The sequence below is a fragment of the Dermacentor variabilis genome, chromosome 3 (assembly GCF_050947875.1).
Source record: "Dermacentor variabilis isolate Ectoservices chromosome 3, ASM5094787v1, whole genome shotgun sequence".
Taxonomy (NCBI): Eukaryota; Metazoa; Arthropoda; class Arachnida; order Ixodida; family Ixodidae; genus Dermacentor; species Dermacentor variabilis.
In genome coordinates this window covers 152,806,403-152,832,432 of record NC_134570.1, presented here as the reverse complement: position 1 = coordinate 152,832,432, position 26,030 = coordinate 152,806,403, and the positions used below count along the sequence as shown (strand labels likewise).

The following is a 26,030-nucleotide window of genomic DNA, read 5'->3' as shown; positions in this document are numbered from 1 at the left end:
TTTCTTGCGGGACCTGCAGATTTTTTTTTTCATTTTTTTTTCATCATCTTCTAACTAGGTTCGGTTCGATGGGTTGCTTGGACGCACTAATTATGCAGTGATCAGACGACGCGACGCTGTGCATCGGGCACAATTCGTGCACTCCCCATTGACTTCGTCTCATCGTTGTGCGATGATCGTCGATACACATCGAGCGTTTTTATTTTATTTATCATGCGTGAAACCTGTGGCGTGACCGATGCAGTGAGGGCTGACCTTGCGCATGTGATAGCGTTCGATTGTTATACCTTTGGATAAGGATAGCGCTTTGCCCGAAGCGTGTCATTAAGATACGCGGGCGCCACAAGATTTTGTGCAGTGGCCTTGCGAGCTCGAGGCTAATATTGTGCGGCGCACAGATTTATTTATTTCTTTATTCATTCATTTCTTCATTCATTCATTTGCCATAGCTTACAGCTTCATTAAATGATATTGCGAAATGGCATCGCAACCGGTATCGTACGGCGCTTTTGGATTCTCATCCTGCTGCTTTCGTTTTATTGTTTTGTGTTTGAGGTATAACCGGTATTTTATTATTTATATCACAAATACATGGTGTTCTACTGTACTCTGCAATGGCGTATACGTACGGAGGACGGAGGCACAATATGCAAGAAAAAAACATGAAAAATATTGCGCTACGAAACCCGTGACGTCGAAGTGCATCTTACTTGCTTTGCGCCTGTGGCTCGTTATGTGGAGCAACTTGCAGTATTTTGCGAAAAATTATGTACTGCTTCCCCAGAAATTTTTTGAAGACTGCACCGGAGATGTAGCAGACGGCGACGTGCGCAGGTGAATTGCCATCCTCTCTCGAACGTCTGTCTCCGTCACTCCTGTGAGAAGGCGTTGGAACCTACACCCGCATCATTTCCTAAAGATTCGTAGGTACACTTTGTTGTATAGCTCAATTGTAGCTCAATTTGAGCTACAACGCACCATAAGGCAGTAGAGCGTAAACCTGGTTGGATAGTGGCACCGATTAGCGTGATTTCAAGCTAAGTGACGAACAACCAATTTTCATGGTGCCTATTTTTTATTTCAATGGATTAAGCTTACCGGTCATGGGGTATAATCGTTATGTGGTAATGCAGAACACGCCGTGGAACATTTATTTATCATAATCTTTTCGACCTGCAGTGAAAATTTAGTCGTTCAATGGAAGCATGCTGAAAACGGTGATAGGTGAGCGTGATAGCGATTATACGCCGGCATCGTTGGGAGGCAGACGACAAGTGCGGCTGTAACTGTGAAAAAGTACTATTTCATTTATGAAGTCTGTGTTCCTGCGTATAATGTTTCCCGAAGTGTTAGAGTACTCCTGTTATAAGAGCTCCATGTTTTCGTGGTTTCGTCCCCAACTGCCTTGGTATTTAACTAGTCAAAACGAAACCAATCGGATTGAAAACGAAACGACGCTATTACACGTGGTAGGCAGTTCAGTGTGTTGCCGTAGCCATGCGTGCGCTTTTGATTTCCGAAGCATAGAATAAAGCGCAGGTGTCATAGAAAGTACAATTTTAGGCAATAATTATGCTGTACTTATTAACAACCGACTTACGTATAGTAATCTCGTAGACTACATCCGAAGTACGAAGATTTCACCGCCAGGCCTCGCCACTTGCTGGCTTTAGCGCGATAGCGTTAAGGAGCTCGTGTCGCAGAAAGTATGGCGCCAGGCGTCGGACGTCGATTCGACAAAAACATTTTCAAACCATCCATACCCAGGCCCTCCATGTGGCGCAAGGAATCCACTGAAATAAACGAATCTCGCAAGCTAAAATACGTGGGAAAATCGTAAACTACTGCTTACACACAACCTACAGAAATGATAGCCCTCAGATTGTACTATGAATCTACGAGAAAACGATTCTTTTCGAAACCCCTTGACACACAGACCGGCCGCGGCGTCCGCTATTTGCGCGTGCCGCCGCGATGGGTGTCTTCTGGTCACGAAGCGGCGCGCCCGCTTCCTTGCGATACCTCCAGCTGGCGCTCGCAGCCCACGCAACAGACCGCGTTTCTACCACAAAGCCCGCCTTCGTGCATAGTGTTCGCGGCCAGCGTTTCACCGTAAACGTTACGGTTACATGTGCTACGGTTGCCGGGAAGCGTGAGAAGCAGTCGGGGATCTTTGAATGCTATCGCGTTCCGCTCTTAAAGGCGAAGCTTAAGCATCCTCCTAATTTTCGTTGACTTTCCTTGCCAATTAAGAATTATAATTCCTACTTAAACAGCAAACAACGTGCTGGATTCTATGTTACTATAAATCATGTTCATTTCATTTCCATCGACGTCTCGCAACACATTCTGGCCAGTTGTCAGTCCGTTTAACGGGCGAGCATTCTGCTCTTCCCGTGTCGCACATTGAGAGAGAAGTGGTTCTTGTGGGGAAGAAGAAAAGGCTAGCGCTATTTTCTGCGACCCGTGCGGGAGCACGGCTCAGCGCCAGCAGTGTGGGGAGGTTGGGGTTAAAAGAGAGAGAGGGTAGGAGGGAGAAAGGCAGAGGGTCGTAGAGATGGAAGCGTAGTGGCCGATCAGGAAGCCCGAGGTGGTGGGATGGCCGTACTGGATGAACCGTACTGGATGCACGCTCTTGCCCTTTCTGTCTTTCCGGTACCAGTAACAATATAAATGCCAATAATACGTGTTACGCGACTGTTAGAGAAGCTGAAAGCTGGCATCAGAGAGTGATGCGCGATTTGGGAACAGCAGAACCCTCTTCCTCCGCGCCGAAATTGCGATGCTGGTCGGCACCACTGTGAAAATAGGGAGCGTGGTTCGCCACGCGCTCGCCGGCTGTAGCTCACATTAGCCACTGTAGCCGCTAGCTGCTGCAGCCAGACTGACGACGCTTCGCCGTGCGCCCCCAGGGGTTGCAGAATCAAGCGTTACTTCCTTCTTTAAATCACTATCATCACTCAGACAGACTTCACACAGCAGCTGGAAAAAGGCTTTGTCGTTGAGTTTAGGCGTATCGGGGATATTTTCATTTAATTTCCTTTATTATAGCCTTAAAAGCCCGTAAGCATTGTGTAAAAGCATGACTCTAAGAGGCAGCATAACTTTTGCAAGCCCCCGCAGGGGCGTCTGCGTCAGCAGGCGTTTGGTGTGTTGCGACATCACGTACCCGAGCACACAAGGGTTGGACTTTCCCGCGTTTAACCGTGCGTGGCTTAGCCGTGTCCGGGGAAAAGGGGATCCTGGGGGTTCAGCCGATGCCGGGTGTTAGGACCTTTAAGGCCCCTCGGCGGAGGCAACACACCTCTTTGACCTCGGCTTCACGTAGACGGCACCCCCGGACTGAACCACCCGGCGGAAATCGGTAGTTGCCTTTTCCTGTCTCTCTCTCTCTCTCTCTCTCTCTCTCTCTCTCTCTCTCTCTCTCTCTCCCATCAACCTTTGTCTTTTTCTCACTTTCCATCTTTCCTGTCTTCTCCTGTCTTCCCTTTACTTCCGATTTTTCTAGGCAGCAAGGGTTAACCTTGTGTGAGTAGCCAACCTAGGTTAACTGATATTTGGTTATAGTGGTAATGTACAGCTGGCGTTTGCAGGCCGTGTTTCACAGATCCTGCAGCGTCCCCTTGTAGGACTCCACGGTGGGTGGCTGGCGTTACTGCCGAAAAACAATCTCTTATGGCTTCTTCCTTCCCCCCATTACCTGATCGCTCCCTCAAGAGGGGGCGCACCGATGATGTCTTCGAGTTTTTTGCACGTCAAAAAGAAACTTTCCCTCGCTTCCATGTAGTCCACTCCGAAACACTAGACAAACCCGTGCGGACAATCTCACCATTCCTCGTATCCAAGTCTCTTATCCAAGTCTTTGGTGCAGGTTGTAAAGCATCCAGGATGGCAAGCGGTGATCTGTTCTTGGAGCTCCGCAACCAGAAACAATATGAAGAGCTACCCAATCTAGTTTCATTTGGTGACGCCAAAGTAACAGTAACTCCGCATCGTATCATGAATACCACCCGTGGCGTAGTTTCCGATGATGATCTCTTGGAGCTGACTGAGGCTGAACTCTTGGAGGGCTTCAGTGAGCAGAACGTCATCAACGGTAAGCGAATTAATATGAGGCGTGATAATAAGGCAATACAGACCAAACACCTGATACTTACTTTTGGCACAAGTGTTCTGCCCGAGTCCATCGAGGCCGGGTATATCAAGCTCCGTGTTCCTAATCACCTGCGTTGTTTAAAATGCCAGCGTTTCGGTCACAGTTCACAGAGCTGCCGAGGCCGTCAAACCTGCGCGAAATGCAGTGCTCATCAGCACACCTCTGAATGTTGTGAAAACTCTCTCCATTTTGTAAACTGCGAAGGGGAGCACGCTGCATATTTGCGGTCGTACCCAACCTGGAAAAAAGAAAAAAAATTGTGACGATAAAAGTAAAGGAAAATATAACTTTCACGGAGGTACGCAGGCGGGTATCCTTCCTGCCCAAGAACACATGTGCCGAAGTGGCGCGTCAGGGGACAGTGCCACAACGGTCTCCGGCGGCTGTCTGACTCACACCCAGGGAGGCGGCAGTGACGCCATCCGACCCCTTCCCCCTCCGGCGGCTGCAGCTAGCGCTGCTACGCCAACCCAACAGAAGGGGCCATCTACCTCGGGACAGGTGACCTCAAAGGCCTCGTCCAACGTGCGGAGGCCTTCACGCCAAACAAAGCGCTCGGAAGAGCGCGTGTCGAGCGCCTCGCAAGAGGCGATGGACACAACCACCAGCAAGACGGCGCCGCCAGCGCCTAAAGAGCGGCGAGGCACTCTCGATCGCTCCAAAAGAGACAAAGCTCCCATCACGGCGCCTGAAAAAGGCCCGTGAGCTAATCCTTGTCTCATCAACAGACAGCACCCAACACATATAGCATAATGCATACACATACTACAGTGGAATGTTAGAGGCCTTCTCCGTAACCTCGATGACAATAGAGAACTACTACACAAACACAATCCCAAGTTGCTTTGTGTTCAAGAGACACATCTAAAACGCACACAAACTTTCTTCGCCAATACACCATCTTCCGCAAGGATCGTGATGAGGCTAACACCTCGTCCGGAGGTGTAGCAATTCTTGCAGACAAATCTGTAGTTTGTCGCCAGGTAGCCTTACAGGCGCCCCTCGAGGCAGTGTGAATTAGATGCATTAGTTTCTATAAGTTGGTATCCGTCTGTTCCATTTACATACCTCCAAGCTATCACCTCAAAAAAAAAAAACGATTTTTATAACGTGATAAATCAGCTGCATGAACCCTACGTACTTGTGGGTGATTTTAATGCCCACAACACGTTGTGGGGAGACGGGCGTTGCGACGCAAGAGGTCGACTTATTCAAAATTTTATCCTGACCTCTAGTGCCTGCCTATTTAATAAGACGGAACGACATATTGCAGCCTTCAACACAATTCATATTCATCCATAGATGTAGCAATAGGCTCTGTTTCCCTTCTGCCTGATCTTGAATGGAATATGATCAAGAATCCTTTTGGAAGTGACCACTTCCCTATAACTTTAATATCAATAACACAGCATGACAATCCTCCCCGGTTTCCCATTTGGAAATTAGCATCGGCCGACTGGGAGCATTTCAAGGAATCTACTCATTTACCACTCGATTTTATAAACAATATTAGTATAGATGAAGCTGTCGCATATTTTACCGCTTTTATTATTGATGCTGCTGAAAAGTTTATCCCGCAAACAAATGGTGGTTCACCTAAAAGACGTGCTCCCTCGTGAAATAATGACTGTAGAAATGCCCGAAAGAGGCAGAATAAGACATGGGGCATATTGAGTAGGTCGCCGAATGCCGAATGAATAAGTGTTGAAATTGAATTTCAACACAAAGTCACAGGGAAGGCGCATACGGCATCAGGCGAAGAGAGAAAGCTGAGCGAGGTTCCTCTCAGGTATCAGTTCTTATACACAGGAGGCGAAAGTTTGGTATGGCGTAAGGAAGCTAAAAGTGCAGCAAATAAATCCGTTGCCTTTGGCGAACGATCAAGTAAATACCTTAGAAGAGCAGGCAGACACCCTGGGAGAGCACTTTGAGCGTGTGTCGAGCTCAATCCATTATTCCCAATCCTTCCTTAAACATAGAGGAACATAAGCCAATCATAAGAAAGTGCAGACAGAATTAGCCGTATAACCGACCTTTTAGTATTGCCCAGTTGAGAGCTGCCTTCAACACATGCAAAAGCTCTGCACCGGGACCTGACAGCGTCATGTATGACATGATAAGAAACTTACATACTGACACACAAGTCACACTACTCGCACTTTTTACCACAATTTGGGCTGCGGAATAACTCCCATCCACATGGAAGGAAGCGATCGTAGTTCCTGTTCTGAAGCTGGGAAAAGACCCTTCCTTGGCGGCAAGTTACCGTCCGATTGCTTTAACAAATTGACTCTGTAAGCTTCTTGAAAAAATGATAAATCGCAGACTTATACATTTCCTTGAGCTCAACAATATGCTCGATCCTTATCAGTGTGGCTTTAGAGAAGGGCGTTCGACAACCGATCATCTTGTGCGCATTGAAGGAAATATTCGCGATGCATATATACATAAACAGTTTTTCCTATCGATATTCCTCCACATGGAGAAAGCTATGACACGACATGGCGTTACGGGATCTTGCGAGACCTGTCGGAAATGGGTATCTGTGGAAATATGCTGAACATAATTGAAAGCTATTTGTCAAATCGTATCTTCCGCGTGAAAATCGGCAACGTATTATCGCGACCTTTTATACAAGAAACAGTTGTACCCCAGGAAGGAGTACTCATTTGCACTCTCTTTATCGTTAAGATGAACACACTTCGTTCTTCACTGCCACCAGCCATTTTTTATTCCGTCTACATAGACGATATACAGATAGGTTTCAAATCTTGCAACCTTACAGTGTGTGAAAGACAGGTACAGCAGGGCTTAAACATGGTGTCCAAGTGGGCAGACCAAAATTGATTTAAAATCAACCCCCCAAAAAGTTATTGTGTTCTCTTCACAAGAAAGAGAGATCTGGTCCCAGATCCTTGCGTAGAACTGGGCGGACAACAAATACCTGCGAACAATGAACACAAATTGCTAGGTTTAATACTTGACTCGAGGCTTACTTTCATTTCACATATAAAATGTCTTAAAGCAAAATCTCTAAAAAACAACGAATTTACCTAAAATCCTTTCCCACACAACATGGGGTAACGACAGGAAGTGTTTACTGAATCTTTACAGGAGCCTAGTTCGAACAAGATTAGATTATGGTGCCGTAGTATATCACTCTGCCGCACCGAGCGCGCTTTAGATGTTAGACCCCGTTCGCCATCTCGGGATCCGCCTGGCCACTGGCGCATTTAGGAGAAGCCCTGTCGAAAGTCTATACGTCGAGTCAGATGAGTGGTCACTCCATTTTCAGAGAACATACATCAGCTTAACGTATTTTCTCAAGGTTTGCTCTAATAAGGAACATCCGTGTTTCACAACCGTTAACGACTTGACATGTGAAACACTTTTTCGGAATAGACCCCCTGTGAGACTTCCTTTCTCACTACGTGCCAGAGAACTTAGCACGGAAATGGATGTCCCAATTCTCGAACATCGCCTAATGCCTCCAGCTAAGCTATTACCACCCTGGGAGTGGCAGGTGATAGACTGTGACGTATCCTTTGTAGAGGTCACAAAACACGGACCTGGCCTCCAAATCGCTATGCATTTCCGTGAACTTCAATCGAAGTACTCCTGCTCAGAATTCTACACAGATGCGTCAAAATCACATGCTGGTGTATCTTATGCTGCTCTTGGTCCCTCTTTTTCTAAATGTGATGTATTGAACCCGCAAACAAGTATCTTCACTGCAGAAGCCTATGCAGTACTGTCTGCAGTAAAACATATAAAGAAATTAAAACTCGACAGAGCAATTGTATTCACAGACTCGCTAAGTTTTGTAAAAGCCCTAAATTCTTTACAAAAGCATAAAAATCCTGTTTTCATTGAACTTTACTCACTCTTATGCCATATTTATCTATCACATAGACACGTAGTTATATGCTGGGTACCTGGCCATAGAGATATCCAGGGCAATGTACTGGCTGATAAAATGGCCACATTACTCACATCAGTAACCACTTTTCTTACGGCTGCTGTCCCTGTCACAGATCTGAAGCCTTTCTTAAGAAAGAAACAGCGACAACACTGGCAACGCATGCGAAACGCAGAAACAAATAATTAACTGCACGTTATAAAGCTACAGTTAGGTTTTTGGTCCTCCCCAACAAAATCACGGCGAACAGATGTCCTATTCTGCCGTCTCAGAATAGGGCACACATTTGGTACCCACAATTTTCTGCTTACTGGAAATGAACCTCCAACCTGTGGTCGATGTGGTGAGAGGCTGACCGTCCTCCACGAACTCTTGGAGTGTCGGAAAGCCGAATCTGAGAGAAAGAAATATTTTCTTCTTGCATATCAATATTGCGTCCCTCTTCACCCGGCTATGTTTCTAGGTAAAGAGCCGTTTTTTTAACGTAGAAGCAGTCCTCAATTTCTTAAATGATGTGGTACTACATGTTATAAGCCCACTAAGTTCGTAGCTGGTCCTCTTTAAAGAGGATACCGCTGTGATAGTTGTTTTGTATAGCACATGCCTCTAGGCCCTTGTGTCTCAAGGGCTCTAACGAGGCCTTGGCGCTCTAGTGAATTTTAAAATCTTATATATTTTTTATATGGTGTCATTATTTCGCAATGCACCTTAATGCTCATAGTACACGTCTTTTGTCATTTCCATAATCTCATTACATATAGACTTTATGAACATAGACCGACGATATTCTAAGGCCCCTTTACAGCCACGTCACACCAACTTCATAGAAGCCATAACTTCACTGCAAACTCATCAACACTGGCTTGGCGCTCTTTGGCCATACCTGGTCCTTGCGCCAATAAACACCACACATTTAATTCAACTTGTGCAACAGAAAACAGCGATATCACATTATGTTAGGGATACCTGACTGGCACTCAGTTATTATGCGAGTACGAAAACAAAGAAGCAATGAAATCATGTATAAGAAAGCACCCTAAAACTGGTAAGTTAATGAGGCAGTCGTAACGCTTCGTTTCAACGTGAGCATTAGTAATTCGTGGCGAGATTTACTCGTTGGTGTCCAGCATTGCCTGCAGGAGCAACAGCTCAAACAACATTTCTTTCCACGTCGGCTACTGTCCGATTGGTACACCAAGCGCTATTTAATTACACGCTTGAGAATTCTCGACCTCCCGAAGGGAAAGAGAGAGCACACTACACCATCTCATCGTTGTTGGAGTACGAAAGGTACACAGAGGTTTTGTCCCTCTGCTCGACGTGAGAACACTGGGTAAGTAAATTTGTACTATCACGTACAACAAAAAAATTGTTTTTTTAACGAGGTTTTTAGTTTGATCTGCCTCACACAACATTACCGGTGGAACGTGCGGTGGTCTTGTACTCTCGCGGTTTTAAGTTTATGTCTAATGTATACCTGCAAAAAACTACGCGTGGCTCTGCTATCGCAAACACCAGAAACCAGCAGTGCTGGGGGAAGGCCAGTAAAGGTGCCAACCCGCACACTTATACCCGTGTCACACGGGCAACTCGGATCTCCTTCAAACGTCCTTCCCTTAAAGGACCGCAAGGGAGTTTCACCTCAAAGGAGTTAGCTCCCTGGCACACGGCCTATAATCGAGCTTTTGAAAGCTGCCGCTGGGGGCCCATTAGGCGCTGCTCACCTCGTACGCAGTCATGAAAGAAAGAAGTTATATATTGCTAAAACGTTTTGGTTACTTGTCTTTTCTTACAAAATCACGTTGACCAAAACAACAAAAAATGGCGCAGTCAGGGCAAACGCAGCAGCCATTCCAAGAACGCCCGGTTCCAGAGTCGAATGTAGCAGCTCAACTGAAATATCTTTGTCAGTGCTCAAATACTACATTATATGCAACAAAAACAGTTATGATTGCTGGTAAAAGTGAAATTAATAAAAATGAGGGTGATTTCTTGACTCGAAATTCAAGCACGCTGGAAACAAGAGTACTCCCTTCAGTCTGCAAGGGAGATCTTCCATCTCCTTTCGCTAGGAACTTCCTTAAACTTCCTTTGCTAAAGGACTGCCGTGTGACACGGCATGCATCTCCCTCGAGATAAAGGCGTCCTTGGTTGAAGGGAGTTAGAAGGACTTTAGCCGCGTCCGTGTGACAGGGGTATCAGTCTATCTTTGGTAGGCTTCCCCCAGCTCCGCCGGTCTCTGATGTTTGCGATAGGAGAGTCACGTATAATTTCTTACCCGCGTTCCTTGTTCGCGCAAGCTCTCGCCTGCGTTCTGAATGCGCCTCGCAAGGTGAAATCAAAACGCGTCAAGCGACTCAACGCGTTTGTTCGCACGAGGGGAGTCCATAACTCGAAGGCCCGCTCGGGGGCGTTCAATTTGACATTAATGCTTTTTTTTCCACTGCAAGAAAATGGGGCGCCGAAACGAGTGCGCGGGTTTTTATCGGAGAGCAATGACGTCACTCCACATGTGTCCCCGCCGCGCCGCTCCTTCTTCCCCGCTACAGGCTGCACCCACCCTCGCCGCGTCGCTATGTTGCGGGATCCTATTTTTAGCGAAAGCTTTACTGGCCGCGAACTTGCGATTTCGCCGTGGCGGTGCTCCGAGGAGGCACATGACGTCACAACGCGTGCCTCGGCGCGGATATTTCTCTCTATCTCGCTCTTTTGTCACTACTACGCATGCACCACTAGTAGCACCGAGCCACAGGTGTTCCGCCACTGCGCAGCGCCGCGCCTTTCCTCCGCCGCCGGTTGGTATGACGTCACACGGCGTTCCTCGTCGTTGCGCTCGCCTCCGCTCGCTTCACCAGCTGCGTCGCATGCCTGATAACACGTCGGAGAATTGAAAAGGAGAGCTCGTGTGTGCCGCAACCACAGCTGAGGCGGCAGTATGGACGGCGACAATTCTGATAAGCAGGAGGAGGCCTGGAATCGACATCGGAACGAGATGAAGAGGAAAGTAATTGCCGAGGAAACAGACGAACAGCACGCCGAACGACTGGCCAAGCGCCGCAACAAAGTAGACAACCAGACTAACCTGGACTTGCAATCAAGATTAACCAAGGCTAACCATGATATCTATGCCTTAGCTTTCGCTACGTATATCCTGGCATAGCCGAGCTAAGCCACTGCCAATTTTTATACTTTGCTTTCACTCTCTCTCAGCTCCCTCCCCGAGCTCGGCGAAGCTGCGGACATCAAGAGAAATCCTGCGAGGTTCTAATAGCTTTACTGTAAAAAATCATGTTGCTCTGGGGCAACACTTGGAACAGGTACTATGGGCCAACTGTTACGCTTGCAGGGGCGTATCGTGGTATGCAGGTAACAAGCGCGGGTATTGAGAAAGCGCATAGTATTCCAACAATTGTACATTGTTTCGATAACGCTCCCTCGCTTATGCGGTCAGCGGTCTTTCATTCTTTTTTTTTACGAAAGCAGCAGTATAGGCGTTGGTATTGTTCCAGTTACGTGAAAGGTAGTGCGGGTTAGTTGGTTTGTGCGTGATGGAAAACTTATTAGAGCTCTTTATGACAACACACGGCACAATGTATCGCGTATCTTCTCTCAGATTTTCAGTTGCGTCTTTGTCTATATTGGACTCGCATTCGTGCTCGTTAACTGAATGGGGATCAACAGTGGCGTAGCTAGGTCGTCTGGCACCCAGGGCCCATAGGTCTACTGTCACCCCCCCCCTCCCCCTTATGTAGTCGAGGAAGGCGAGGATATCGACAATTTCCGGGTTTCAGCACCAGTACGGCCGCCTTGGATACCGCGCACGTTCCCCGGGTCTCAATCTCTCCTTCACTTTCTTTCCCAGAGATCGCGAATGCAGCAAATATACACGCTGTTTTTTCTGCGCCAAATAACACAGGATGCTGCACTGATAACGTGTGATAAGGCCATGTGCACATCTTCTGTCAGACTGTAAGGCTTGGCAGCCAATACAACTGCGGCATCGTGGAAAATATGACTCACGTAACAAGTAACAAAAAATATCTTTATAATAAAGTTTTAATTACCAATTTTAGCGGCAATATTGCATTTGCAAAATTGAAGCCCGACATTCATATCTTGCCCAACAACAACTTCACAATAATCGTCGTAGGTACTATGGCACGCAGTATTTTGTCTGTGGGCAGCCCTGAACGAAAACGAAAATTAAATTATTTGTCAGTGACGCTGATCTCCCCACCCTATTAGAAAACGCTACCTGCCTCCCCGCTGCGAGGGCGCCAATGCTATGACAATTACGAGTTCTCTTCATTCTGATCAATAAAGCCTTGTTTTCATCTGCTGCTATACGGACAAACGTGATTATCCGAGCTGCGGTACCACCGCAAGATTGGGAACAGAATAGAGCACGCTTGGCGTCGATTCTTGGCGTCACCATAAATAAAGAAAGAAAAGGTCGCGATGAAGCCCGTGCCAGCGAAAGCTTACACTACTGTTAGCCTGCACTCGCAATGGAGTGGATTGAGGGATCACAACGTAACTGGTCTACTATTTCATATTTCTTTCGCTGCTGCCATACTGGGCGCCGCACGCAGTGCCAAAGTACGGTAGGTTGTAGCACCCAAAACGATTTTGTTTAAGAAGTTATTGTTGAGTTATTAATATGACTTTGAGTCCTCAGTTCTCGAATTGAAGTGCTTCCTCTATAAGTACTAATTACGGGATTATTAAGGATATGGTTATTACTTATCTGCCATATTTTTCGCGCTACCGAGCTCCTAGTAATCACAAAAATACATAACTTCATAGAATCTCGATCGGGAAATATCCTTACAAAATTCACCTTTTTTTTTTATAAAATTCTGTGCAGCTGATACAGACACTGTACTTCTGACATGAAGTCACACAACTACAACAGTTTTCTGAAACTTTCTAGGTTAAGAAGGAAATCATGAAACATAACGGCAGCTTTCGCAGCGGCTTCTCGGAGCGAGTCGGAGAGGGGAAGTAAAAGCGAGCCGGACATCGCGGCGGGCCCGCGAATGCAGCCTGTCGAGTCATACGCCGCCAAACTCTTCGGCCGAACCGAGTCTGAAGACGACCCAGAGAATCCCATTCGCGACTTTTGACGGCCCCACTTATGCCACGTCGCTCTCAACGAACGCTTCGCCGTAAACGCGAGCGCCGGGCGCGCTGGTTGAACGCCCTCTTGCTGCTGTCTTTGTTCGTCTTCGCTGCGCGTTCTGAACGGAAGAGGGACCCAAGAGCCCCAACGCCTTACAACGCCTCACTGTAGGTTTAGCGACTCCTGCTCCCAGCATGAACGCACAGCGCGAGCGCACCCCACATGAAATGTCCCGCTAAGGCGAGTAGTTTAGCGACCATTTCGCGAATTAATTTTTTTAGCCAGCACATTCGTGCAATTATTTCGTGGGTTGTTGATAGAGCTGCAGCCGACAATTCTGCGGCGCAACCCATCGGGTGCATGAGCTCGGGCTACTTTGTACCGGAGCATTCTTTGCAATTTGCGCCCAGTCGAGCCAGCAGAAAGAGGGGTGTCTTCAGGCAAATATGACACCCCCCCCCCTCCCCACTGGACCCTTGCACCCGGGGCCCACGGCCCCCCGGCCCCCCCTGTTGCTCAGCCACTGGGGATCAACAAATACAGGCAGGGCGTCGTTCTGCAAAAGTACTTATAGGCACAACGTAAGCACTTATAGTATGGAAATAAAACCATCATCAACACGTCGCGATCATCCCAAAGAGCAAGTTGGCGTTGGCGCGATATGTACAGTGCCCGCTTCTTGGCCGCTTCCCCGTTGGGGGCGTGTGCCACAGAATCGAAATAATCATCATAACCAGCAGGCGCACGAGATTATTGCCCGGTTAAATCATCGGACTGCTGCACCTGGCAATAGAGGTTCGAATCCTGCGGCAGGACATGCTTGCCTTTTTTTTTGCTTTTTTTAAAAGTGAGGAGGAATCTTTTTGGCGAGAAACCGACCAGCGACCAGAGAATCGGATGGTAGGCAAATAAAACTTCGCCTTAATAAGGAGACGTACACAACAGCGCTCATTCGAGATGGAATATTTTTATTCAATGAGGAATGTTCATGTATTTATTTGTACAAACACTGCGCATCACAGGACCCAGGTGTTTTTAAAACTCAACAGAATATATGAATAACGACCTCAACAAACTAAAGCAGATAAAAGAGCGTGCAATCCCACGGTACTTGGTGCTAGTATGTAAGACCATAGTGTACGTAGGTCCGGGGCGACAAATCAAAGCCAGCAATTTCAAATAGCTCAAGCACGCTGTTGTCACTGCATTGTACTATTTATATCACTAAATTTTCAGTTCGACAAGCCCTGCATTAAGACTTATAAAGCGTAGTCGAAATAACCAGCTAGCGAGCGTTACAATGAAAATTCCCGGCACCAAGGTGTATAATACGTTATATAAAGCTTTTAGCCGTTTCTAGGATTGTCTAATGCGTCTCAGTAAGGGGCTACACAATATTACTAGCATGCTTGAAGATTGCGTCGCCAGACGTGAAGATACTTTAGCATGGATTCACAGCTTTTTTTCTTTTTTTCAGTGAGTGGAAAATCGACCTTATTCGTTTACGTAAATCTAGCGAAGTTGGCTTGACGACCTTCGGTCTTGACAGGATGAAAAGTGCGGTCTAGACATATTTGCGAGATTCCTAAGATTTCCCCGCGCATTTGCTTTATCGCGGAAAGTAAGTTCCAATCTGTGATTTCAACTAGACAAGGATCTGTGAAGCCCGACCAGTCGCAACGTACGACGCGCGTCGTGCTTATCAAACATACACCGCCCAACCTACCTGGCACGATCAAGAACGATCTAAGCTATACACAATAACCTTTCAATATACACGGTGCTACTTGCTTTGCATGACCAGGAATCAACTAAAGTTTGGCTCTTGTCTACAGCCTGTAGGCTCTACGCCGACATTCTATTAGCCTCATGCACCGTCGCCTGAACTAGTGCACGGCAACACTTGTGGTAATGTACACTATAGATTTATACCCGTGTCACACGGGCACATTTGGAAGGCCTTCCAGTCGACGGCCTTCGAAACGCCAGAACTCTATCGACTCAAAGGAGTTGTCGCGCTGCTACACGGCACTTTTGAAAGGCCGTTGAGTGGTTCCGGCGTTTCTCGCCAAATTGTGTGGCGTTGCGTATCTTTATTTTCGTTTTCATGTCACAAAAAGTTAAACAACATTAAAACCACTTAAAATCACTATAATTTCTTTTATGTTTGTTTATACATTGCCTTACATATATGTTTAGTTTTTAAGTTGTTGAGTAGCGAAACTGCGGCAACGTTTGCGTCGCTGCACGTCGCTGTTGTCGAGAGTGTGTGTAGTTCGCGCATATCAAGTGGTAAAAATACTTTATTGAATAATTGATAACACTCATATATACTATTTTTAGAGCTTTTTGGTTTGATTTGTTCTTTCTAACCGTGAGTTGGAGCACACTGTGAACGAGAGGGCATGTTCGCGCTGTTTCCGTTTCCGTTGCTCAAAGGCCATCGAGATTTCGATAGAGTTGTAAGGTGCTCCGTTGACTCGATAGACTATTGACTCGGCGGCCGTCGAAACCGCCCGTGTAGCAGCTCGAACTTGACCTTTGAGTCAACTGACTATCGGTTGGAAGGCCTTCCAAACGCCCGTGTGACACGGGTATTAGACGCTTCGCCTTGACGATAACTGACGCTATGATGATGCTCTGTACACCACCCAGAATAAGTTGGCGTAACGCGCAAGCGCGTCGAGAAGGCTGCCGGAAAGCTGGTTGCGATGCAATGTTCTTGAGTCTGGAAGGCGGGGGGCGTCCACGGAGGTCTCAAACGACGGCCGTGGCGTCTGGCACCAGGGGCTCGTTGTCCTCGCCCTCCAGGTCCCGGAGGATCATGTGCGCCGCCTTCTCGGCGATCATCATGGTGGGGCCGTTCAGGTGCGCGGACAGCGGCTCGGGCATCACCGACGCATCCACCACTCGCAGGCCTTGCACGCCGCCCCGAACCCTGCACGTACGCGCATGCGCGCGAAATCGTTTAGGTTAAGGTCGCGCGCGAGGTAGGGACCGGCCGCGGCTTCGCACTGAGGCTTCCCGTTTTTCTATGCGTGAGCATATATGGGGGCATATACTTAGAAGATTCGTTATGAGAGTGCTAGGTAGACAGCTGGGCTATAGTTTTGGCATCTGGCAAATAGCGTCGCCACGCTTCCGGTGGCCGACGGAAAATTAAATACGTCTTGCGCATTTGGTTCTATCGCTGAAACATATACATAATTAAATTAACACAGCGGAAGTAGGTGTAGAAAAAAATGTTTTCTCTTATTTTCTTTTTTCGTGTACCTTTCTGCATTAGGACGCTTCACTCGTTCGCCTCGCTGTCGCAGTTATCGCTTCGACTGAAATTTTGTTCGTCTTCTCCTGGCTTTCTCTGCACACGTGTACGCCTTTGCCGTCTCTACTATGCGCTGCAAGATTTTATTTGTGATCGGCCATTGGTTTTCAGCAAGGCAAGGAAAACAGAAGAAAGGACATAATGCGTTCACGCGCATCTACGTTAATTAGGTCAACACGGGGAGGAATAGCAAAGCCATTTTCTTTCCACTTTCGAGAAATTGAAAGGTGAGCATGCTTGTTAGGTAGTCGTTATGTAGCGAATAGCGGCTAACCTTATTGAAATGGTTGTGAGCCGAAAGGAGGGGTCTTCGGTACGCGGCACATCGTGTGTCCCGGCTAACTTTAGCGTAGCCGTTCAACGAAAGAGAAATTTAATGTAAAAAGGAAGGGGCAAAGTACAAATATAAGACCTACGGTGTTCGTTCGTCAACGTTCTAACAACCGACCACAGTAAGTTTATTTAATCTTTTTTTTTTCTTCGAATACCTTTACACACCTGCAGGCCAATGTGGAGCGTACCACCTGACGTTAGCAAATACATTGAAGCTACCTATTGACAGCTGCTGCTGAATGGAGTGAGTGCTAGCTAAGCAGCTGACGGAAATTGCACTTCGTTAAATCTTGGCGACTGCTGTTCGTCGTCTTAAGGAATAAAAAAAAAGAAAAGCCTGATAATTTGTCTTCGCGGAGGAGGTTTGAATACATGCTGCACGGACGAGACCATTAGGTCAGAGATTACTAGGCTTGCTTGTCGTTCTTGGTTAGACATCGGAGACTGCCTGAAGCTTCGCGAGGTGTAGAAACCATGAAGGAGTCCTGCGCAGGCGCACAAAGCACTGCAAGCGCGTTTTTTTTTTCTCCGCATTGTCTGCTCCGGCGCTGGGCGCATGTTACGTTGTGAAGCAAAACTTGTGGTGCGTCGCCAAAAAAAAAAAAAAGAAAATAGAAAGAAAGCCAGCGTGCTTCTCTGCATTTCTCTATCGGATAGTCATCTGCGATGTGCTACATTCGCAGTTGTTAACCGAGAACTATGCAGCCGAGCAGGTTTTGCAGTGAACGAATGAATTAAACTTCGCGGCAAGTCGCGCTGCCGCGCAAATGCGTGCGAAGTTTCTTACGTGGGCGCTTAGCGAGGCCAGCGCCTCCTGGCGACTCATGCACTCAGCCGTTTCCGCAGTGCGTTGTCCCCCCTGTGCAGCGGGAACTACTCTAAAATAGGAAATGCTCATAGGCAGCTGGACAGGGACTTATAGCTTTTGGAAACAAGTCTTCCTGAAAGTGGCATTCGGAAGAACGGCAAAGACGCAGCAAATCAATGGTTCAAGAAGCTAATGCGTGAGCGCCATATCTACAAGTGAATAAAAAATCCATGGGTCAAGGTAACATAGCTTTGAGAAATTGATCAGTATATACAGACATCTGTTGAGAAAGAAGCATTAACGAGCTTTTTTTCACAATGAAGTAGCACTTAAAATAAGAATTTGGTTTGCTGAACTTTTGTGCCAGATCTTTACGTATAAATTCCCACAAGAAAATATAAAGAGTTGACCTACGTGAATTGAAAGCGCTTTCTTGCTGCAACGGTACTGAAAATTTTCCAGCAATTGTGTTGTGTGTAAGCGCATAAGTGATTACCTCCATTTTCTTTTTCGGACCACAGCCCTAGCACGGACAATTCCACCTCCCCTGAATTTCCGTCTCGTCTGTGCCAGGCTATGCTAAATGAGCTGTCTTAAGCCTTCCAACCGGTCTTGCCCACTGATAGTTCTCGCGCTTCTGTCAAGCGTGGAAAGTCTTGGGGCAGTAGCCGGAGCGTGTTGCGCGGATTTCACTGATGAACGCAACGTTGCCGACACAGGCCGCTATGGGGGAAGCCAAGAAAATGAGACGATCTTCAGACGACCGCGACCAATGCTTTGTCGCTCCTCCTGCCGCTGTGGGCCAAGATTTGCCGATATCGGTAACGTTGCCGCGTACGAGTTTGATCGCCAATAGGAACGCGCTGGCTGCTCCAGGCTCATCGTGAGAGATCGGAGGTGTTGCGCCGAAAGGTCGCAGCGTCCTTCCCACTTGCCTTTTCTCGCTAGCCAGACTGTGTGTGTGTGTGTGTTTGGCGCTGTCTGTCAACCGCGAAGAAAATTACTGCAGAAAATTCCCCAGTGGGACCTGCCAGATAGCGCTTGAGCATTACTTCCAGTCGCTCATCTTGCACGATCATGCAACGAATGATTCGTTGAGTGGTCGAGTGTATACGCGCACCGCGGCTGAGTGTGTCGAGGGTGACGCAACGTGCTGCAAGTATTCCAAGGACTTGTTGCAATTACATAATTTGGTGAACCTAATTAGTCGTAATTAATTTTACTGTGCGAGATTAACGTCATCGTAATTAATCAGTATTAGGCTAAGTAACGTAAGACAATTTATTTTATTGCCTTTATTATTCTTGATTTGGCTTAAGTAATGTAATCGTAATCAATCTTAATTAGGCTTAAGCCATCGTAATTACCATGAATTATTCGTGATTAATCTTAATCAATGTAAAGGTAATGAATTGATATTACGCTTAATTATTCTTAGGTACCCGAAATTAAGTTTAATTAGGCTAAATTAATTTAACCGTATTTACATTGATTAGGCAATCATATATAGTCATTGAGGCCGTAGCGCTGGACAAGTTGATAGTCACCGCACGCGCTGTCGTCTTTCTTGTCCGTGTGAATCCAGCGCTATGACCTCAATTACTGCGACGAAGCAACTATAGCCCAAAAATCTGCACTCCTGGTAGTCTTATTTAACGTAAACTAATTTAATTAGACTCAGTATTCCAATTTGCCCTCAATCAATCGTAATTATGCTCAATTTCATTGCGATTATACACCGTTAGGCTTCCTTACCGTTAATTAGCCTTGAAGGGTCTTATTCATGATTAATTTCTGTATAATGAATTCTATGAGCCTTTTATTAACCTCGATTACTCTTATTACCTCTTCAGTACTCACTACATATAATAATAATCGTAAATCTCGGTAGTCATACGTAGTCATAAGGCATTCTCGTATATACTCCCATAAGACCCCATGCATACCCATGGAGCGTATCGTATCACGCGTTACAGACAGACAGAGACGGATTTCCCAGGGAAGTAAACATAGAATGCTGACGCAGTAAAAAGGCTCAGCTCAAGCTGCCTCGCACGGATTGCGGGTGCGCGTGGGCCTCGGACAAGCGAAGCCGGTGAAGCCCGTGCGTGCGTGCAACGCGTATACCTGAGCTCGGGGTCGACGACGGCGTCGCTGCCGCCGCCCATCTTGCAGGTGCCCGACGGGTGCCACAGGGCGGTGGTGTAGTGCCTCGCAAGGCACTCCAGGTACTCGTCGCTCCACAGCAGGTGTCGCTCGCAGCCCGGGAAGTGGCGGGGCCAGAGGCGCGAGCCGATCTGCTTGAACGCCTCGGTCTCGGCGATGCGCGCCGAGGCCTTCATGCCTGCGCGCAGAGGAAGGGTTAGCGCGCATGTGCGGTAAACGTGAACGCACGAATCCGCGTCGACAAGCGGACGACGTTATACGCACTATGCCTGTAAGGCGGGGCTTGCCGATTATTACCGGCATTAGGAAATGTGTTTAGAGCGCCAAGGAAGCTAAACGTTTAATGTTTGGCGCCCACCCTCTCCATTTTGTGTTTCTGCTTCCCCTTTCTCGCTGCTTTAAAGTAAGCGCAGAAGCCCCAATCACTCACCCTGTGCTCCTCGCAACAAAGGGACCGGGAAACTGACAAACGAAGCCACAGCACGGCGGGAATAGCCTTGTTTTTTTTTTTTTTTTTTCACGCGAAGTGACTTGTGAGTGATCAGACGGCAGGTATACTGCTGCTATCCTTATCAGCTGGGTGCCAGTGCTCGTTCAAGGCTACATAGTGTCCCATTGGATAAAAAAAAGAAAACATAGGCTGGAATTGGACAGCTGGCATTTACTTTAAACTAATTTCAATAAAAACTGAAACTATACATTTAAGAAAAGATTCTGTAGATTTATCTGCAGAATGAAATATCGTTCGTATTCACCTCTATCGCAGATAGCGCGTAACAGAGGCTCGTGCGATGTTCCTTTATTTGATAATACCTGAAATGGGGGGGGGGTCTCTTATGAGGGGCTTTACATGAATACTTGGCATGAGTGCATACATACGGCGTCGCTCTTGGCGTTCTCCACCTACATGATCAAATCTAGTTTAATCCGACATCCTGCGTGGTAACGTATATCTATCTAGATGTCAACGTGCCGCATCAGAGTAACGTTAATGCTCCCGTCTGCACGTTAGCGTAGTACGGAATATGATTGCGCTACACCCGGAAATCTGCGACCACGTGACGCGCACCCAGGCGTACTACTTCGTGTGTGACGCACCCCGTGGTGCCCGGGCATCCATTGCAATGTTGTAGACGGGCTCTGCCGGATTGCTTTTTTTTTCTTTTTTGCCTCACAACCCTGTTTTTATTTTATCTCGAGCGGATGAGCGGCTTTTCGTGGTACATAAAAAGACATGCTTATTACCACAGTTGTTGTACTGCTACTACTGCTACCGGTATGCTTTGCGGCAGCGGTGGCGTTGTGAAACTCGTCGCGATATGAAACATATTTCGACAGGGATTATATAAACATTTTGCATTAGGCCGACAACCCTACGCGACCATTGCGTTCTCACCACAATCGCGACAGATAGACATGCGGGCGAGCGCTGGACGTGCGTAGAAATTTTTGTGGGCCGTGCGGGCTCTGTTACAGGTCTCACTGAGCTTGTTGTAATGTTCTGATATGTACATAGCCTATTCGCCGCCTAACGTGGCCCTATACAAATGCAAGTTAAGTTTCCCGCAACGGCATCGGTGGATTGTCTTGGCATGCTCTCGCGCTTGCCCCCACGAAGACATCTTTGACTGCTACAATGTGAGAGTGGCGACGGGTAGCAGTCCTTGACTGCATGAGCTGCAAGTTTTGTCGACTTTTGTGTCATCCCGGATTACATCAAAGCAAACTATATGGAAAGTAGGGAATCAAATCAAGGAGCGCGTTATGCGTCGATATCTTGTTCTTGTTTACTGGCGCAACAATTGCTCGATATCTTAATCCAGCTCGAGGGAAGTGACCTCGCAAACGCTATAGTATTCAGCGACATGATCGGGCCAGCTTGTGGCGGCCACCGTCTCCCAGCATATGATCCTTGCCTCAAGAAACGCGACTACCTTCGCCCACGCGGATTTGGGTGAGGGACGCAACTGATTACAACTGTGCGCAGTAGCTCATTAGTGTGAAACATGCTGTACACGTTCCTCTAAATAAATATGCCGTGTGGCTGGTTAATCAAAGCTGCTGCGCCTAAATGTTACAATTGGTGCAGAAATCCGAACAAACGGTTGGCACAGCCCCGACGCGGCCGACTTCAGGGGTGAAGACGGTGCATCGAACGCTTACTGAACTTTGTGTGATTAAGTGTAGCCTTACAGCCGGAACTGTGTGCGTACACAAACTGCCTGCATATAGCGGCAGGCGGCTGTAGGTTGGCATGTCGAATTGCATGGAGTGAACGCTCAGAAACAACACGAAACGCACGTACGTGCGCGCAATGGAGCAGGTAACCGGCTATCACCCGCTCGTGTCTACGGTGTTTATCCTTCACCATGGCGGCCGAAAACTTGCGTCGCTTCATTGCAGCACAGGGTTGCCGTCATTATGCAAGTCCCCTATAGCTTCGTCATCGCACAGCGCGAAAATTGACGAGGTTTGCTTGATGAAGGCAGCGCCTCACCGCCACTTTGTGGCCCTTGCCCTTTTCATTGTCGTTTCTTGTTTTTTTTTTGCCACAAAATCCTTTGTCGGGTACTTGAAATGCGGCCTCCAAGATTGCACCGGAGTGATATTGTATGCCACGGCTTACGGCAGCTGACGACAGCTGACGGCACAGTTTTCGACAAAAATATTACAAGCGTAGCGATCATTTAGCCATGGCTTTGAGATGGCGTGAGCAGGTTCTCGATCTCGGATGCTGTCCATTTCGAAGGCCATGGTTCAGTTACCGGGGAATGATTAACGTCATTGTTAACATCGGGAAATGATAGATATAGCACAAGGATTTCCGTAGTCTTTGCGTTTGTGGCATTAGTTTTCGACGGTTTGTATTTTCATCATAGTTTTCTAAACACCGCAACACAACAATTTCTCGCGCACGCGCGTAATCAGTGCCAATGGCGAATATGCAGAGTGATGTTTATTGAACATAATCAATTTTGCAAAATCACAAAAACTGTTTGAAGCCAGAGGAACGAAGTTCAGGCGAATGCGCGTTCTGCACACGTTTCCCACGTTGGATAAACCGCCTCACTTGGAGCTAGCGTAGACGCTCAGCGCCAGGGGTTCCCGTAGGAAACTCTAGGACGGACAAAAGCCACCAGTTCCGCGCACCAACGGTACCTCGCGCAGGTCACCAGTTCCCACTGAATAACGTGGCATGTGAAACTCTGGGACTAACCACCCACCCCGTGCCATCATCCTCTCTGCACTTTTAATACTAAAATGTAGTTTCTCCTTTCTTTTCTCTTTGTCTCAGTTCGTACGTACCCTTGACAATGACCCGGACGTCATCCGGATGTGACAGGTATCGGGGGTCAATGGCGGGAGGAATCCGGGGATCGGCACTCTTAAGTCGCAGCACACCGCGAGACTTGGGATGCAGCAGGACGGGCACCAGGTTGTAGCCGTGGCTCCCGCGCAAGGGCTTGTAGTATTCGTCGTACGCCTGTAAGCAACGGTGCACACATTCAATAACCCACCAAGAGGCGGCTTCGCGAGGAAAACCGAGGAGTTTGCAGGCCCACTTGTTTGTATGAGATATGCACTTTCCATGTAATGAGCATCGCCGGTCAGAGAAATTGCAATGCCGGAATTTTTTTTTGTCCTCGTATTGCTGGGGCGCTATACCGTAAAAGTATTCCAAACTTTTCTATTCCAATTCTGCAATTAGCCCTCCACGATTGGTCAAAAACTCTTTTGGACCACACCCACTTCACCTGTGTGTCACGCGTCGTCACGAAAACCGCGATAGCTCCCCATCTGATATGACGTATACACACTGATTATGCATAATTTGACCGAACAAAAGAAAAATAATTATTTCTGATTCGATGCCTTTTCGTCATTAGCCCTCGGCTATTGGTCAAAAGTTGTCGGGTTGCGCCCACTTCACCTGCGTGTCACGCGACGTCAAAAAACCGCAAGAACTCACGGCGTCAAAGTAACGTGTATGCGTTAAAGATGCGTTAATATGCCGAACAAAACTGAATTCTCTTCTGAATAACCACAGGCTGCCCGTTCCAAAAGGAATAAAAGATGGCTGCCGCCGATTGCTCACGCACTGGTTACTCGCACCTGCCGGAAGCATGGGTTTATTTTCTTGTAATGAAACTTTCTGCATGGCCGTGCAACGTTTCGGAGAAATTTCAGCACGTTTAAGACCTCGTTCTGCCAACTCTTCTTTGCTGAGAATCCGTTTTAGCGTCATTCTTAAGCTTTCGTTGCATGCCGCCGCGATTGTCGACGAGCCACCGCAAGCTAAGTAAGGGAAAGCGAACCGATCGCAGACGCCGGTACCACCCTCTTCATTCGGCTATCTATTTTCAGTGCACTGGCTCGGCCCCATCGAATCCCTCTCCATTTGAGCGTGCTCCTCGCCTTTTGTGAGCCAATTAGATAAGACCAGCCGCTCAGTGTAGGCAATGTTATTCGTTTTTCATGCAAACGAAGGTGACCTCCTATGAAAGAGGAGAGCGTTTGATTGGTCTGTTCAGACAACCCTGCGGGTGACTGCCCGATGCTTGCGTCGGAGGTTACGCAAATTTGACGTCAGGAGACTGGAATAAAAACATATTGGAACAGTTTTACGTTATACGGCCCCTGGTTTCAATAAATGTTTGGTTTGTTCCTCCTCCTCCACGTATTTCTCTTAAGCACATTCCGAGTAAGAGTGCACGATCTGCTAGTGAACTTGATGCGATCTAATACAGGCGAATCCAAAATAAAAAAGTCCGATTTTCTAATAAATTCTACTGGCGTGCCTTCTCATTGGAGGGGATCCAATGAGAAACCGTCGCCGTTCGTTTTACTCTTGCGGACGTCTTGTCATTATATAGGCTAAACAAATCAAAAAGTCAAATATCGAGATCATATCAAGTATGAGCCACAGCCACTATTGGTCGGCAGTTATTTCTATGCTTTCTCCACCGCGCCCATCGTAGACGACGTGTTCAATTGGAGGTTTAAAAAGTTATCGTTCAAACAGCCAATACTGCTGGACACAAGCAATGTTGCTCCTGAACAGTAAAATCCACTTTTGCGAGGAGAATAATGTATTTAGTAATTTTTGAGCCCTCTGTGCGGGGGTTCTTTTAGTATATAGATTTTGTACATCATTTTATAGTTCACATTGTATTTATCTTTTCTAGTCGTGTCCTTGTTTGTCGTAAGCTTCTTCTGCGTGATTGAGGTTTATAATGTGTTCTAACATTGCGGCAATATTATCTATCGATTAACTTAGCAGCAACTCTGCGAGTTTAATGAATGAATTGCGGGTTATCTCACGATTTTTTTTTACTTTCACGGAAATACATGCAAACGCAATACCTTTTGTTCGAGTCCGATGTCGAGCATGAACCTCTCGCCTTCGCTAGAGGCCGGCGACATAGAGAAGAGCAGGATTTCGATGTCGGGCACATCAGCGGCCGTTCCATTGGCTGGCTCGGTCTGTACGAACGCGACCGTCTCCACACCGCCGGGGATGGTCCAGGGACCTGGTCGAACAGGAGACCGATAATTCGATGCTTGTGGTGGTGGCGGTCGTGATTTATCGCCAAAAAACGCATTTAGGGCTAAAGAGACGGACGACAAAGCGTGTCAATGTGTGCTTATTTGTCTTCCCAGGCTGTTTTGGTGTTAAAAGCATTTTTGAAGCTACAAAGTGTCCACGTTTTGTTGGGGCACAGAAATGCGCATGCCCGACATCCGACATGACCGGTCGCGCTCGAAAGGCTGAAGTCGCGAAGTGGTCCCGCGACTTAGACCTGCAGTCTTACTCTCTGCTACGAACGTTTTGTCGCCTAGTACCCAGACGAACGAGCATCGCAGAGGTAACGCCTTTTCGGCTTTAGGCGTCTCAATTTCGAAGACGAAAGAGCAGCTGGCGTCGGCAACATCTGGATTAAATTGTGGCCTCCAGGATCGGGCGTCAACGCGCAAGCGATCACAGGCGCCATGGTTAAGTTTTCGAGGATAAGCGTTGGGCTGTGCGGACAGTTGAAATCGTCGAAACACAGCCCGATCGGTGTGAATCCGGTACACGTATATGAACAGGATGATTCAGACTGGTGGTTTTAATAACTCTGCACGCTCTCTAGGGCGCCAAATTACGGTCAAGGAACTACCAGCGTGTTTAAAAGGCTGAGATTCTGTTGGCAAATTCTT

At 47.4% G+C, this 26,030-nt stretch overlaps 1 protein-coding gene across 1 annotated transcript in view; it reads right to left on the bottom strand.

Moving 5' to 3' along the window:
• Nucleotides 1-15,803: 15,803 nt before the first annotated feature.
• Nucleotides 15,804-26,030, bottom strand: part of LOC142574813 (putative GMC-type oxidoreductase Mb1310) — a 36,902-nt gene continuing 26,675 nt past the window's right edge. Inside the window, exons 8-11 of the mRNA XM_075683822.1 lie at nucleotides 25,194-25,360; nucleotides 23,136-23,313; nucleotides 19,791-20,007; nucleotides 15,804-16,135 (exon numbers count right to left, since the gene is read on the bottom strand). Coding sequence (XP_075539937.1) covers nucleotides 15,955-16,135; nucleotides 19,791-20,007; nucleotides 23,136-23,313; nucleotides 25,194-25,360 — 743 coding nt within the window. The 3' untranslated portion in view covers nucleotides 15,804-15,954. The remainder of the gene's footprint in view (nucleotides 16,136-19,790; nucleotides 20,008-23,135; nucleotides 23,314-25,193; nucleotides 25,361-26,030) is intronic.